This window comes from Stegostoma tigrinum, chromosome 20 (genome assembly GCF_030684315.1).
Source record: "Stegostoma tigrinum isolate sSteTig4 chromosome 20, sSteTig4.hap1, whole genome shotgun sequence".
Taxonomy (NCBI): Eukaryota; Metazoa; Chordata; class Chondrichthyes; order Orectolobiformes; family Stegostomatidae; genus Stegostoma; species Stegostoma tigrinum.
The window spans coordinates 30,558,768-30,575,565 of NC_081373.1; the positions used below are offsets into that span (position 1 = coordinate 30,558,768).

A 16,798-nucleotide genomic window follows, 5' to 3' on the forward strand; every position below is an offset into this window, starting at 1 on the left:
AGTTCAGCATCCTTATCCTCCAATCCTCACGATATAAAGGCCAGCATTCTATTAGCCGCCTTTAGTATTATCTGCACCTGTTTGTGGTATCTTTAAAGATCAATGTACCTGAAACCCAAGTCTCTTTGGACATTCACTTTATTTAACTTCATACCGTCTAGAAAGTACCCTGATTAATCCTTTTTTGGTCCAAAATGAGTAACTTCACACTTGCTTACATTGAACTCCATTTGCCACTGTTTTGCCTTTCACCTAGTTTGTTAATATCCCTTTGTAATTTAACGTTATCATCTACATTGTCTACAATAATCCCTAACCATTATACTACCTTTTCCTAGTTGCCGTCTGTTCTGAAACAGTCACTAGACTCCATGTTGGCTCTGCTTTCTCTCTCGGTGTAGTAGTAAGCCTTTTTTTTCTCGGTCTATGATCTTAACGAACAAAAAAGAAAGGTTTTGAGTGCTTATGGCTCCTGCTGTTGAGGCTTTAAAGATTTGGTTACTTGCTATTGCAACAGTCTATGAAAGTACCATTTTAAAAAAGTAAATTATGAATGAGGTTTTCCATACAGGCTATTGCTGCCGCAGGGTTAATTGGTTTTACATGAGTATATACAGGGTTGATGAGTGTGGTAAGGTGTCATGAGTTGGAATTTAGTATATATAGGACATGATGTATGGTGCATGAGTTGGCGTGGAGTGGGCTGGAGGATCATGGATAAGAATTTTGGAAATTATTTTTCAGAATCTAGAGTATGGTTCATGAACCCTCTGAGATCTATGAATGGGAACAAGAATCAAGCATTGGCAATTCCATAAAGATCTAAGTCATTGGATCAGAATGAGATGAGGTTTATTACAAACGCTCTCATGCACTATAGTCATAGTTTGAGAATGTAATTTGAGAATTTAATGAGGGATAGTTTCGTGTTGTAGAAGGGGTAAAAACTTAATTGCAAGATGTCAAACAGGGACTTCTAAGAGAAATTGTCATAACTCTGTTTTAGCTCAATGGCAGTACCATTTGTCTCCAAATCTCCAGGTTGTGGATTCAACCTTTGCTTTGAGACCTGAGCACATGATTGTAATTTCATTGTAATCTTGGGGGAGTGTAGCATTGTTAGAGGCGTTCCATTTCAGGTAGAACATAAACCAAAGCCCTGTCTGCCTTTTCAGAAACTCAGAAATATTCAGTGCAATTATTTAAAGGAATGTGCCTTGAGATGCAGTTTGGTTAAACCTGGAGGATAGCACTTCTGTAGCCAAGGAAATGATTCAGTGTGCAATGTGCATATCATCTGTCACTTCCAGAGATTACTCTGGATCATGTTTTGGATTGCTTTTAGTATAATTTTATTCTCCCTTGTTTACTTTTTTCCCAATGTTGATGATTATATACATGATATTTGTTTTTGGAATGAAAATTGTGTGTTTTGAATTCATCCTATTTAAATTATATTTTGCTTAGTACTTTTGCCTTTTACATGCTAGAAAGAATAAAGTTAGATTCTTAATAGGTGCTGCTTAAAAATATTTTTCACAAGCGTACATATATGCAAAGTATTATAGCCCAGTATTCAAACCAGACAGGTCCATGTGTTTGCACCAAATTTGTCCACCAGATTTTAATATAAACACATCTTTAATTCTATCCCTATTCAAAGATGTGTTGCATGAGAAACACAACATAACAACACATTCATTTTAATTTCGAAAAATAATTTTTGATCAGTTACCTGCAACAAGGGAAGCTACTGTGTGAAATTACATGGAAATTGAAATTGGCTTAAGTTCAGTTGAGCAAACTGCAAAGAGTACCTTTGAAATAAGAGAATTTATTTTTGTTTAAGGAGTTCCTTGGATTGTTGAGCTGTTTGGATTTGGATTATACAAGAGGACACATTACTGTCCATATTTCAGGTGTAGATTTGGTGTTTGTGTAGCTTCTCTATGAATATTCTGTTTAGACAGTCTAACAAGGATCGTCATTAAGCTTTTCAACATGTATCATTCCAAACAGATGTTCAACTGGTTTCACTCTGACTTAACTGAGTTTTGCATGAACTAGGCAAGTATGATAAAATGGATCTCTGGTATTTTGAAGCACCATGGAGATATTAGCTAAACCTTTAGGATTTTAATTTTTTTTTATATTCTCAAATCTGATTCTCCCCCAACAGCCAGCCATTGACAGCTGGTAAAAGCAAAAGAATTTTGTTGTAGGGTTAGAGAATCATGGAGATATACAGCACGGAAAACAGACCCTGCTGACCAGATATACTAACTTAATCATTTCCCTAGCTTCCCACAAAGGTCTAGGGTACACCTAATCAGTTCCTGGGGATTTATCCACATTTAGGCACTTTAAGATGTCCAGCACTACCGCCTCTGTAGTGTGGACATTTTCAAGATATTCCTATTTATTTCCTCACGTTCTCTATCTTCCATATCCTTTTCCACAGTAAACGCTGATGGAAAATACTCTAAGTATTTTCCCCCACGTCCTGCGGTTCCACACAAAGGTGGCCTGGCTGCTCTTTAAGGGGCCCTATTCTCTCCCTAGTTACCCTCTTGTCGTTAATGTATTTATAGAATCCTTTGGATTCTCCTGAACTCTGTTTGTTGTTCTTCTCACTAATGGCAGAGTTGAGTTGAAAGAGCAAACTGGAATGTTCTGTTTGGAGGAAGGGCATAGATTCGCAACAAGTTACCATTCACCCTCCCCACCTATTTTTCTTGAGTTACACCATAGGTGGCTTTTTTATTTCAATAAGGCCATTGATATTGAAATCAAACTTCTCTGATCAGAAACTGTTGACTCTTTCTTCACTTCAGTCTTTCCTCAGAATGCCATCACAATAAACTCCTAAATGTGCTTTGTACTACTTAAAGAAACTGCTTTGAATTTTTCCATTTGCAGCTAAGACTCATGAACCCCAATTCTCACTATTGCATGCATTATATCCACTCAACAGGTGCTCACCCTCCCCCTCATCCTCCTCATACCGCTCACCCATTCTGAGTTTAGCATTTCTTACTTAATCGCTGGGGACATCTCACCACCACTGTATTGAAACCTGAAGGATTCTTAAAGGATTTGACAAGGTAGACACAGAAAGGCAGTTTGGACTTGTGGGACTGTTAGAAACAGAGGACGTAAGGAGTCGGCACTTCTAAAATGGATGAGGAGGAATTTCTTCTCTGAGGCTTGTAAAATTGTGGAATTCTTTACCAGAGACAGCTGTTAAGGCTGGGTCATGCGTAAATTCAGGCCTGAGATAGACATTATTTATCGGTAAGGTAATCAAGGGCTATAGGACAAAAGCAGAAAAGCGGAGTTGAGGAATATTAGATCAGTAATGGTCTTATAGAATGGTGGGGCAAACTCAGTGGGTCAAATGGCCTGCTTCTGCTCCTACACCTTATGATGTTATGGTCTCCCACTCACGCGTCACCACTGACATAGAGTCATAGGGCTGTGCAGCATGGAAACAGGCCCATCAGTCCAGCTCGTCCATGCTGACCAGATTTCCTAAATTAGTCAAGTCCCATTTGCCAGTATTTGGCCCATACCCCTCTAAACCCTTCCTGTTCATATATACCTATTCAGATGCCTTTTAAATGTTGTAATTGTACCAGCCTCCACCACTTCCTCTGGCAGTTCATTCAATATATGCACCACCCTGTGCTTAGAAAAGATGCCCCTTTTGTCCATTTTGGATCTTTCCCCTCCCACTTTAAATCAATGCTCTCTGGTTTTGGATGCCCCCACCCCAGGAAAAAAAACCTTGGCTAATTGCCCTATCCATGCCCCTCATGATTTTAAAACCTCTTTAAAACTCACCTTCAACCTCCAATGCTCCAGGAAAAAGACACCCAGCTTATTCAGCCTCTCCCTACAGATTCAACCCTCCAACCCTGGCAATGTCCCTGTAGGTCTTTTCTGAACCCTTTCAAGTTTCACAATATCCTTCCTATAGCAAGGAGAAGAGAATTGAATGCAGTATTCCAAATGTGGCCTAACCAATGTCCTGTACCCCAGCAACATGACCTCCCAACTCCTGTACTCAATGCAGTGATCAATGAAGGGAAGCATACCAAACAGCTCCTTCACTATCCTATCTACCTGTGACTTCACTTTCAAAGAACCATGAACCTGCACTCCAAGGTATCTTTGTTCAGCAACTGTATCTGGGACTTTACTGTTAAGTCTTCAACGCTTTCCCTGATTTGTCTTCCCAAAATGTAGCACCTCATGTTTATCTAAATTAAACTCCATCTGCCACTTGCCGGCCCATTGGCCCATTTGATGAAGATTTCATTGTACTCTTCGCTGACCATTACACCTCCGATCTTGGTGTCATTTGCCAAGTTACTATCCACAAGTTAAGTAGTGGAAGACTTCTCTTCCATCTACTTTCTTCATACTCAATTCCTCCCTTTGTTTAATTGCAAGGAAAGCTGCTCACTTCTATACAACAATTCTGAAAGTATAGCACTTGTCAATTTGCAATCTGATCCTCAAACATGTTAGAATCAGAAGATGTGAAATCCTTTCAGCCAGTTGCCTCTCTGCCTTGTCATGTAGAACTCCAGCGTGACACACATTCGCAGCAATTCTGCACTTTTCTATAAAAAACTTCAGTTTTTACTTTTTTCAAAATTCGTATTTTTGTCTGATTGCTTTACTTATGCAGACCTGGATTCAAAAAGTCCAATTTAAGTATATCTTTGGAAAAGCTAATGATAATTTGGTGATTCGATGGCTGCAAATTGACTGTCCACCTTTCACAACCTATCATCTCCATGTGTTGTGTATACTGTCTTCCAATATCCCCTTGTTCAATGACAGTGTTCAATGTCAGCTAATTCATCTTGGTGACAGTTTACATCAAACATTCTGAGAAATGCAAACGCAGAATAATCTACTCTGACATCCAATGCCTCATTCTTTCTTGACAGGTCATCATGATTGGAGATGATATTGTGAATGATGTAGGTGGAGCCCAGCAGTGTGGTATGAAGGCTGTCCAAGTAAGGACAGGGAAGTACAGGTTAGTGAATTTACAATCCTATCCTTCATAAGTCTTTTGAAGGGTTTAATGAAAATGACTGCACATCTGTGGATTTAAATTCCACAGAAAATCAAAACACAGCTAAGGCAATGGGTTGAGAATGTCACAAAAGGTAGAAAAGAAAGCGGGTGTATTCCATAAAGCCTTAGAATACATCTTACAGTAAAGGACACTCTCCATTAAAATCATAGATGTGCCAACAAAGCTGTAGGCAAAGCGAAATTTGATTAGTATCTATTCCATTGTTATTATGTTGTAGAATTTTTAAAGATTCACAGACATTCTTGCACTCCAACCTAATGGAATTGCAGATGCAGGAATGATAAGACGGTTCTTATACAGTTGGCAATGATCCGATAGCTGTCATAAGGTGTTCTAAAACTTTATTCAGACACATAGTTTTTGCATTACCAAAAGTCATGGAAATAAGTGCATATAATGGAGGCCAATTCACATGACTTCAGTTTCAAGTAAAACATACAATTTATCCCAAACTGCAGCCATTATAGCATCTAATTGCCTTTTGAATAGCTAACAAATTCTGATTTTACAATAGAAGGCTGTCATGGGCAATGGGTATTGTTTATTCTTAATGCAAGAACGTCCTGAGATTAGTGCTGAACTTAAATTGCCAATTATAGACTTGGATCTTTTTAGCTTATGAGTATGGTTTGGCTTGAAATAGTATTGACTGTTTGAAGTTGAAACTTTGCACTGTTTTACTGTATTATTCACTGTAAAATGCATGTGACAATAAATCAATCAAAAATTGACTTAGTACCTGCATAAATGTCTCTGAAATATCCCTTTTCTTCTGCTGCCTTTTGAGGTTAAAGCATACTAATTTGTCAGTTCTGTCCTTATATCTCCATCCTCCTAGTTTCTTGGATGTTCCCCTTTTGTATTCCATCCCCAGGCCATTGGATAACAAAGTGTGAGGCTAGATGAACACAGCAGGCCAAGCAGCATCTCAGGAGCACAAAAGCTGACGTTTCGGGCCTAGACCCTTCATGAGAGAGCCTCTCTGATGAAGGGTCTAGGCCTGAAACATCAGTTTTTGTGCTCCTGAGTTGCTGCTTGGCTGGCTGTGTTCATCCAGCTTCACACTTTATTATCTTGGGAACCGCAGATGCTGGAGAATCCATTATCCCACACCATTGGATGTTGTTTTACTAAAAGTGCCTCAGGCCCAGAATATGCTCATTAAACACTAATAATCACCTGCAGGCTCTAAGCACCTTTAAATATAAATGAGGCCACATGATTACGTTACTTCTGGAATATTTATGAAATGAGGTTTTAATCATATTGCGATGGACTTTTTAAAATAGCTGCGCAGGCTTTTGACGTATTTTGCATTTTTTTTTACTATGACTGAGGGTTGTTGCTCTCCAAAGGTCACATTTTTGAATTCTTTCTAATTTATCTGTAAACATGCTGTCAAGGATGAAAGAAGAGTTTAATTTACAAAAGAAGCATACAACATATTTCATTCACTGGTCATCTTTGAAAAAAGATTCTGTTTAACATCTAGTCTTGGATTTTAACACTCTAAGAAAAAGAAACAGGGAATTTGTCAATGTAATCAAGAGCAAGGATATACAAATAATAACTACTTGCATTTATCTAATATCTCCTGTCATTTTTTTAAATTTTAAGATGACTGCAAAAACTCAACAGTTGAAATCAAGCTGCTTAAATAAAAGAGGACTTTCTTTTGCATAAATTCAATTTGAATCAAAGACTGTTACTTGAATTAAGTCTGTAAAAAAAAATCCTTTTTTAGTACTCCAAAATGTGCAGAGTACCTGGTAATAAACTGTTTAATCTGAAGAGTTACTAGAGAAAGCGTTGCGCTAGAATGGGTGGTGTTTCTCCTGAGGAAAGTTCAGACGCCTAGGCTTGTGTCCACTAGACTTTAAAAGAGTAAGAGTTGACTTGTATATAGGATTCTGAGGGGTGTTGACAAGGTGGATTTGTAGAGAATGTCTCCACTTATGGGAGAATCTAGAATTAGTGCTTGCTGAGGTAGATAGATTCTTGGTAATTGTAGGGGAAGTGGGTATGGAAAGTCATCTGGGAAAAGTGGTTCAGCTCAGCCATAATCATCTTGAATGATGAAGAACGATTGAGGGGCCAAGTTGCCTGTACATTTGTGTGTCAGGACAACCTTTGTGCCTGCACTTGTCGTCAGCAACTTACATTAACATTTTATGGGAACCTTTAGTAAAGTATGCGGAAAGGTAAAGCCATCAGCTGTTTAAGTAATCAAGGCCTGAGGGAAAGCAATCAACATACACAATATGCCTGTTATTATGCGTGAAAATGAAAATTTAAAGCTGTTGCGCAATTATGCAGTGCATATTTTAAGAAAATTGAATCGTGGAAGATTACAACTTTTAACATAATTCGTTTTGACATGGGCTGGAAATTTAACTGAGTCAATGTTAAAGATGGTGGAAACCTGGAAGTAGAATTTGAAACATACGTAATTGCCTTTTTGCACTGTAAATCAGCAATCTGCCACACTTGCACCATCGTTTTGACATATATTCAGGAAATTCTGCGCCGCTCTTTCCGAAAAGTAATTTAAAGTTGTTAAGGACATGTTGCTGCTTGACGTACTGGCATTTGCTAAACCACTTGTCTTGTGTCCTCACCTGAGGTGTTCAGGTTTTTGCATTATTGCTCTTATGTTATCTTAGAATGACTGGAAGATTTTGAACTACCTCTGGGTGGCACTGTGAACTGTAAATATGGCTCATTGAAACACTCCTGAATAATTAGATAAATTTATAACATTTTCCATTACTAAACCATCAAACTTCACTTTTGTCTGAACCAGTTGGCAGTGAATTTTGCTTTTGTTTCTAACTATATCTGTAGTGGAGATATTTGGAAACACAACAGACGTTGGCAGGCCAAAGCAAATCCTTCAAGCTTGTGGTTCAGCAGCTGAAATGTGCAGATGTATTTGTGTGATACTTAAGCAGAACAGTAGATTCCCAAAGGATGCCAGAGTACAGAGTAAGTTGACATAAAATTGGAATTCCCACAGGCTAAGCAGATTTTAATGGCCTCCCTCAGTGCCATCTTTAGAGAGTGGGAGATGGACTACGTCTGTGTCAGCAAGGATAGTGAGCCAATCCCTGCTTGTCACTGCTGCTTCTCCCAATGCATCGGCAGGAGTCCCTTGTGGCCAAGAGCTCAGGAGGCCCTTGATCTCCCGAGGTCCTCTGACTGCATGTGGCCTGGGGAATCTTGCCCTCACCCATATGTGGAATTGCAAGTGTGTGTAAGTCAGTGAGGGACCTTGAGGAGGCCAGTCATACGTAGTCTCTAATGCTGGAGATCCAGAAGGCCGTGCAGACGATGGACCCTCCCATGCTTTCCCATGATTATTCAAGGAACTCGAAGGACTCTTGTCAAAAGGAGACAGGCTGGTCTTTCAGACAACAAGCCTGCCTGTAAGACACCAAGGCAGAAGGCATTGTGGTAACTGGTTAGAAGTGGTGTTCGATGCCTGGTTAATGTGAACATTGCGGAGGGATGACCTGTGTTACTTACTCGGGTGGTGAGCCATGGGTGTCCCAGTATTCCCATAGGACCGGTCCTGGTCACCTCTCCAAGTTGGTGAGGACATGGATGTAACCCTCCCACTTGTCCGACATCATTCTGCATGGGTTTGGGATGTAATGATGCAAAGGAGGCAAATGAATAAAATATAACTGGGTGGAAGGCCTGTAGAGCTGGTGCATGTGGGGGAAAGGTGCTGAGGTGTTCTGAGAGAGTGAAAAGGCAGTGAGGAAAGGATGCAGGATTAGGGTGTGGCAGGTTGGGTACTGACTAGAGCAAGTGAGGGAAGGCAATGCGTGCAAAGGAGACATTTTCAGACCCTAAACATTGGTGGGAGGGAGTGTATAGTGGTAAGTGTGAGATTGCAGAGAGCAGCCTATTGCACTGACCTTGGCAGAGCAAGAGAAGATCATTGACTTTCTTCCAGCACTGTTGCCCAATCTTCCTCACCCTGGAGATGGCACTGCTCTGGGTGGTGATCTCTACCCGGGAAGGCATGGTACGGTGGTGTGGCCCTCTCTGCCATTCCTTTGGGAAGAGACTCCTCCTGCCCACCACACTGTCCACAGGTTGCTGGAGGTCCCTTTCTGGGAAAGGTGGTGCCAGCTTCCATGCCATCTCTCCTGATCACTGTCTCAACCAAGAAGCGCAAGTTACAAATGGCAGTATTCTTGTAGCTAGTCAGCCAGCTTTGAAAGTTGGCGTGACCCCAAAAAATGCTGGTCTTATGGAGGAACCCACTGAACAGGTGAGTTCCTCTGTGAATGGTGCGTGGAAAAATGGGGCAGGACATGATGCGATTCTTGCAACAAAGACTCAAACGATAATTTAATGCAGCAAGTTTGGTAAGATATGGCAAGACATTTCGCTCTGCCATGCAGCGAGAGTCACTCCACCAAAGTGGACATGACTTATACTTGACCAAAAAAGGCATTACATTTCTCTATTATGACACAGATACAGCACCTTGGGTCTTCTGCCAACCTCATTAAACCACCTGCGTGTGTATATCTTGATCTAGTTTTTCATCAATTTCATATTTCATAAAATTTCTTTAAAAAGAAAAAATTTGCACCCAATCCTCTTCATCCTTCCTAATCTTTTCCTGACTGGCTCATCATCCAAATTAACTGCCCTTTAATTGGCATTTTAATTGCACTTGCAGCTGCACTTTTCACATGTGCATTATTAATGAACCTAAGGTGGTTATCCTACAAGACAGGGGAGGGATGCGGTGAATTGGATTAATGTATGATCTGATCATGTCTTAAACTACAACCGACACACAAACATTTGCAGTAGATTGTAGCAGGTCTGTATTTGGAATTGAGAAACCTGGATGTTTTGCAACATTCCTTAGTTCAGTGTTGAAGCCAACAGCAATGTCCCTGATGGCACCTTGTCTAAAATCTAATTCACATTGACCTGGGAACAAACCTGGCTTCTCCTCTGCATGGATACAGGAGAAACGTTGTGAGCCATTTTAAAATTGGAGTAAGTGCAAAATATTAAAATCATAAAATAGCAATGCTTTGTGATGGAAAAGCTAATACCTGGCAATCAAATTCTGCAAAGTGTTAATGGGAACTGCAGATGCTGGAGAATCCAAGATAATAAAGTGTGAAGCTAGATGAACACAGCAGGCCAAGCAGCATCCCAGGAGCACAAAAGCTGATGTTTCGGGCCTAGACCCTTCATCAGAGAGGGGGATGGGGTGAGGGTTCTGGAATAAATAGGGAGAAGGGGGAGGCCCAGCCTGTCTCTGCCTCCCTAACCTGTTCTTCCTCTCACCCATCCCTTCCTCCCACCCCAAGCCGCACCTCCATTTCCTGCCTACTAACCTCATCCCACCTCCTTGACCTGTCTGTCTTCACTGGACTGACCTATCCCCTCCCTACCTCCCCACCTATACTCTCCTCTCCACTATCTTCTTTTCTCTCCATCTTCGGTCCACCTCCCCCTCTCTCCCTATTTATTCCAAAACCCTCACCCCATCCCCCTCTCTGATGAAGGGTCTAGGCCCAAAACGTCAGCTTTTGTGCTCCTGGGATGCTTCTTGGCCTGCTGTGTTCATCCAGCTTCACACTTTATTATCTTAAATTCTGCAAAGAAGTCTTTTAAAAATAAAACTAAAACCTTCATTTGTACTTACTGACTACCACTTTCTAATCTCTGGCCACTGGCATGGACGAGAACAACTATTTGTGACTTGAGAGTCTCATTTGACCCAATTTTATCCAATCCTTGATCCTTCCCATTTTCACTACGATTTACTTCCACCTTCATATCAGTAGTAAGTCTCAAAACCCCTTTTGCTCAGCCCTTATCCATTCCTTTAACACATACGTCAGGAATCCACTCTTGTGCAAATGTCCTGGTTAACCTGCCACCTTCCAGACTGCATTAAAATCCAAAACTCTGCTCCCCATATCCTATCCTGCACCAAGTTCCACTCATCACTACTGACCTCTCTGACACTTCCCCAACACTTTGAATTTCAGATTGAAGTTGAATTCTTTCCTGGCCCCTCTCTTCTATCTCTAAAGTTTCTGAAGAAGGGTCCCGACCTGAAATTCAAGCTTTCTTGTTCCTCTGATGCTGTCTGGCCTGCTGTGTTCCTCCAGCTCCACATTGTGTTATCTCAGACTCCAGCATCAGCAGTTCTTTCCATTTCTAACTCTACAGTGATTTGTTCCCAAACCACACTCTGACTTTAGCTTCTTCTGCACTTGCACCTGTTCATCCCTAATTGGCAACTGTTCCTTTGGTATTCCAGGCCCTGTACTTTCTAATTTCTCTCTGACCTCATTTGTGTTTGCATTCTGTCCCCACCTTTAATATCTGCCTCTTGAACCAAGTTATTCGTCACCTACAGGTAGTTCTTGCAACACGCGTTTCATTAACACGAATTAGCTGTAACACGATTGATGAATAGCAGACACTGTTTGAAGAATGCAAACTTTCTGCTGTACAGTAGATTTTCTATAGTGATTTCCCTAAAACACGATTTTCTATAGTGCAAGGTCTCGCAAGAGTGCAACTACCGTGTTATAGAATTAGCTGTATTTGGATATTTTTAGTTTTGAATTGGTGTGCATCATTTATTTGTGCCTCTGAAAAGTGGCTCAAAATGTTGCAGTTAATAGAGATGCCACAATCTCTCATCCTCTGTGTGCACCTCAAGCTGCTTTAATTACTTCATTGTAAAACTCATGTGGTAGTCATTTGTGTAGAAAGGTAATTTCTTTTGACCCAACATCTTGTCTAAAACTTTGTCTTAATATAGGCATCTGCTTCAGGTCTGGAATTGAGCCAATCTGTTGCATGTGATTTGAATCAGTGTGTCTTTTTATTCTGTGTAGTATTTAAGTGCTACCAGGTTCAAATTTGAGCTTAGGATGGAATAACTATATAGTATATTACATTTGTAATATTCTAACAAAATACAAGGGGACCTCCCACTGGAAAGTGTTTTATCATCTTTTTCTGTTTGAACATGCCTATGTTCAGGGTTTTTGGGGGCTCTGATTTAGTTAACACAATCAATGTAATTTAAACTTTGTATGGCATGTCTGCCTCATTTTTTTTGGTCTGAGCTCAGTCCATTTTTCAGTTAGTTTGGCTGTACAGTCAGGTTTAGCTGGTGATTTCCATATTGACTCAGTTAGGTAGCATTTAGTTCAAGTGTGCATTATAACTGGATGGTATCACAGCAAGTCGGGTTAATATCAGACACCGAGAGAAAAAGAAATTGAACATCAAATGTATTTTTAAAAGGAATAGGATATTGACGAAGTTGGAAAGGTGCAAGGCCACTAAGAGACACAATGGGCATTGTTGGGCATGTGGTTTTGACATTCCATTTTCTCAAACTTTCAAATATATTTGCAAATTTTAAATTTCTAGAAGAAAGTCACCCTTGCTTACAAGTATAAAATGTTTAGTCTGCAATGAAGTGGTTATCTGGATTTGATCAGATATAACCCGGACCCATTAGATTCTAAAATTAAACCAGAATAGTTCATTGCACAGTCATTTGAGGAAAAATTGAAAATGTGAACCTGCATTAAACCAAATATACAGGCTAAGTTTAAAACAAACTTTCTGGTTTATTTTGAAGTTTGTAGCTATTGGGTTAATGAATCCCCTGGGGTCAGTCTTGTCTAAACGTTGTGGAAGAGAGGGAGGAATGGCCTACAGGAGAGAAAAGAATGCTTTTTATATTTTGATTATTCCTGTTGTTTTAATGACAAGATTGACTTAATACAGATGTTTGGGCTATAATAAAACATAATTTAATAGCTATTGCTATCCGCTGTCCTGAAACCTAATTTTAAAAAAGAACTGCTTAATCATTATTAAATTAAGTTTTAAGTACCGCATACTCGCATATTACTAAATACTCGTATTTCAGGCAATTTTCCCCTTCCCCCATGTACTCCTGATCGCTTTGCTTCGGGACACCAAGACTAATCTTATAGCTTTAAAGTTGTTCCGTTGGAGATATTTTTAATTGCAAAAGTATATTTTATTCAATAAAAAAAATCTTTATCTACATTCACAGGTAATAATGCTGTTCTGCACAGTCTTTGCATATCAAGAAAAACCAACAGTGGAATTTGACATTCCCTGCACTTCCAAATACCAAAGATATTTCTTACTCCTGCAGGAGTGTTTACATGCATTGAGGTTGTTCTGGCTGAGGAGTCTAACCCAGCATAGGGATGGAAATCAAAACTAGATACTTGCTGCTACATTTACCTCAGCATATTGGAGGGCCAGCACTATTTATGTAAGTTTGTTATTTATTAGATTGTAAATTGTTCTCGTGAAACCTAAGATTGTTAATGGCGTATCGCATATTCTGTGAATAACTAGTCATAATTGGTATCAATATATGTTTGATTATTTTTACAACTTCAACATGCATCTTCTTACACTTCCTATGATGTATGGAATGATGCCTTTCCGCATGGGTGGATTGACTCACTGTTAGGTAGCCATTCACCAGTAATCCAGAAAACTGCAGCTTCATACAGCATGGTGCAAATTAATAGTCTAGTGATTTATTCACCACTGAAGGTCTCATTGTTTTAAAATGAATTACGTTATACACAAATGAAAAACTGCCAATTGTCATTTAACATTAACATGGAAAGCCTTATTTGGAAGAAGCACCTACTTTAGTTGTCCCGCCATTTCACCTTATCTGCGAATTCAGCTACATTTAATTTTGACCCTCTGTTCTCTTGAGAATTGTTTTGCATCACATTGCAATCTTGTTGCTGTCTAATTTTGCAAGAATACAGAAGTTTATGAAGCTGGAGAACCTGAGTAGCAAATTCAGTGCCGGAATAGGTGGTGTTGAGAAAAACACTGCCTAAGATGACAATCACTTACTAGGTCAGAGAAAGATAAAGATATATGCATGAAATCTTTTTATCAAAGCTTCATTAGAACTGCAGCAATCTTTGTGAAGATCATACTGGTTGTGTCTATATGGTCAGAAATTCAATGAAATCAAATGCAGAGCAGGAATTGCAATTAGCGAGTTTTGAGAAGATTTGTAGCTCAGGTTGAGGTTCTGGATGTGAATTTGCTCGCTGAGCTGGAAGGTTCGTTTTCAGACGTTTCGTCACCATTCTAGGTAACATCATCAGTGAGCCTCCGACGAAGCGCTGATGTCATGTCCCGCTTTCTATTTATCTAAATATTTTCTATTTATAAATAGAAAGCGGGACACGACACCAGCACTTCGTCGGAGGCTCACTGATGATGTTACCTAGAATGGTGACGAAACGTCTGAAAACGAACCTTCCAGCTCAGTGAGCAAATTCACATCCAGGAATTGCAGTTCCCAGTTAAAGTGACAAAAATGTGTTGTCCTTGTGTTAGTTCAGTTGTATTGCTGTGGCAACATGTATGGCATCTTTTCTTCACTATGAAACCCAACTTAGGAAATGATCATCTCTCTCCTGTGTAATCCAACACTGTTCTGTTAAGTGGGAAAATAAAATCCAAGAATCGTCGCTTTCTATCACACTCCTGATAATTACGAAAGTATGGCCTACTGCAGGTAGAGTCTCTTCTGTTTTCTTTAATTCATCAGTTAATGTGTGTTTTTTTTCCTCCATTTATTCCACAGGTTGATTTAAATTTCTCAGTTATTTAATATGTCAAAATTGGTAAATTGGCATGTAGCTGGTATAGCTAAATTAGGTTGAACTAGTGGAAATGATCAATCCATGCATGTAATTAAATAACTAGTTTGTGAAGCCTATCTGGTAAATTTGCCACTGTCATCATGTTTAAAATCATTTTGACATTGCTGAATACAAAGCAAAAATGGGGACTAAATTAAATGTTTGTGTTTAAGAACATGATAAATTAGGGCAGTTGTCCTCCCCCAGTCAATCCAGCAGCTGGACCATTTCTAGTCTGGGAGCTGGTCAGGCAGTTTGACTCATGCACATTTGGTGTTCGGTGTCATTTCTGGCCAGGAGTTGGACCAGGATTAGTCCTGGGAGTCAAATAAGATCAGTCTGGGCCTTGCTAGTCAGTCAGTAGGGGTCATTGATGTCAAGTCAGTCTAGAGAATGGCCTGTGGTCACTCAGAGTTGCCCTGCAAACTTTTTCCACGGGATTGGCCATCTGGCATTTCGGATCCTGCCTTTATTAATTGAGGTGTTAGATAATAAAAGCAGAGAGGTTATATTTGAACTGTATAAAATGCGGACTAGGTCCCAACTCGTCAACAGTGTGAAATTCAGCTCATCGCATTTTAGGAAAAATGGAATTGTAGTAGAGAGGCTGCAGAGGAAATTTGCCAGAATGCTGCCTGGGCTGGAGGTCTGATCTATAGGGAAAAGACCAGAAAGGGTGGAGCTGTTTTCCTTGGAGCAGCGATGGCTGAAAGGGGACTTGATGTATGTGTGTAAGATAAGGGGAAGAATAGATAGACTGGTTAGGAAGGCACTTTTTCCATTAGTAGAAAGGTCGCTAACCACTGCACAAAAATTTAAGGTAAGAAATAGGAGACATAAGAGGTGAGTTGAAGAGGAATCTTTTCATCCAGAGGGTGGTGGGAGTCTGGAACTAATGTCTGAAAAAGTGTTGAGTCAGAAACTCCCATAGCCAAAAGCTTAAAAAGTAGGATTAATATAGTCAGATCTTTGTTGACTGCCGTGGACATAATAGAGTGAATTGCCTCCTCCTGTGTTAGAAATGTCCATGAATCTATGGGACATGGTCATCTGAGGGAGTGGGTTGAAAATAATCTGATTGGGTGGTTTCTAGGGTCAGCCATTGGCTTTATCAGGGTTTAGCCGGGTCACGTCTAGGGACTGGCCTGGTTATATGATTTTCTGGTTGCAGCAGCAGCACGAGCTGGAGCTTGGATCGGGGCTTGTTAGGAAGCCGAAGAGTCAGTGATCTTATAAGTCTTTAAAAGCTTACCTCGAGCGTCGGAGCCTTCCATTTCTGGGTGCAGCAGCAGCACCTCGGAGCAGAGGTTTCTGAGAAGGGAGGGACCTTTTTTTTTGCATCCCACAGCTATATAAGTGATCATTGGCTAGTTCGGCTAGTCATCATTAGTGTCCCATCCAAATACAACTGCAGGAAGTGCACCCAAATCTTGCTCCTCCAAGACCGCATTAGGGAACTGGAGCGGGAGCTGGATGAACTTCAGATCATTCGGGAAGCAAAGTCAGTGATAGAGAAGAGTTACAGGGAAGTAGTTACTCCTAAGCATGAAGAAAGCTGGGTAACTGTTAGAAGGGGGAAAAAGCAGTGGTCGTTCCCCGGAAAAACAAGTGTATCGTTTTGGATACTGTTGGGGGCAACGACTTACCAGGGGCATGCACTGGGGTACAGGTCTCTGGCACAGAGTCTGTCCCTCTTGCACAGAAGGGAAGGGGTGATAGGAAGAGAGTGTTAGTCATTGGGGACTCAATAGTTAGAGGGACTGATAGAAGGTTTGTTGGGAACGAAAGAGAGTCATGGTTGGTGTGTTGCCTCCCAGGTGCCAGGGTCCGTGATGTCTCGGATTGTGCCTTTAGGGCCCTGAGGGAAGAGGGTGACCAGCCCCAAGTCATGGTCCACATAGGCACCAACGACGTGAGTAGAAAGAGGGATAGGGATGTCAGGCAG

General features: G+C 40.5%; 1 protein-coding gene across 6 annotated transcripts in view; it reads left to right on the forward strand.

The window, feature by feature from the left end:
- lhpp (phospholysine phosphohistidine inorganic pyrophosphate phosphatase) overlaps nt 1-16,798 on the forward strand; it is a 160,499-nt gene that overhangs the window by 85,966 nt on the left and 57,735 nt on the right. For 4 of the 6 annotated variants that reach the window (XM_059652917.1, XM_048551147.2, XM_048551145.2 and 1 more), the window contains one exon: nt 4,962-5,053. In XM_059652917.1, the coding sequence (XP_059508900.1) occupies nt 4,962-5,053 (92 nt within the window). The other 2 variants (XR_009446955.1, XM_059652919.1) reach the window with 2 other exon arrangements.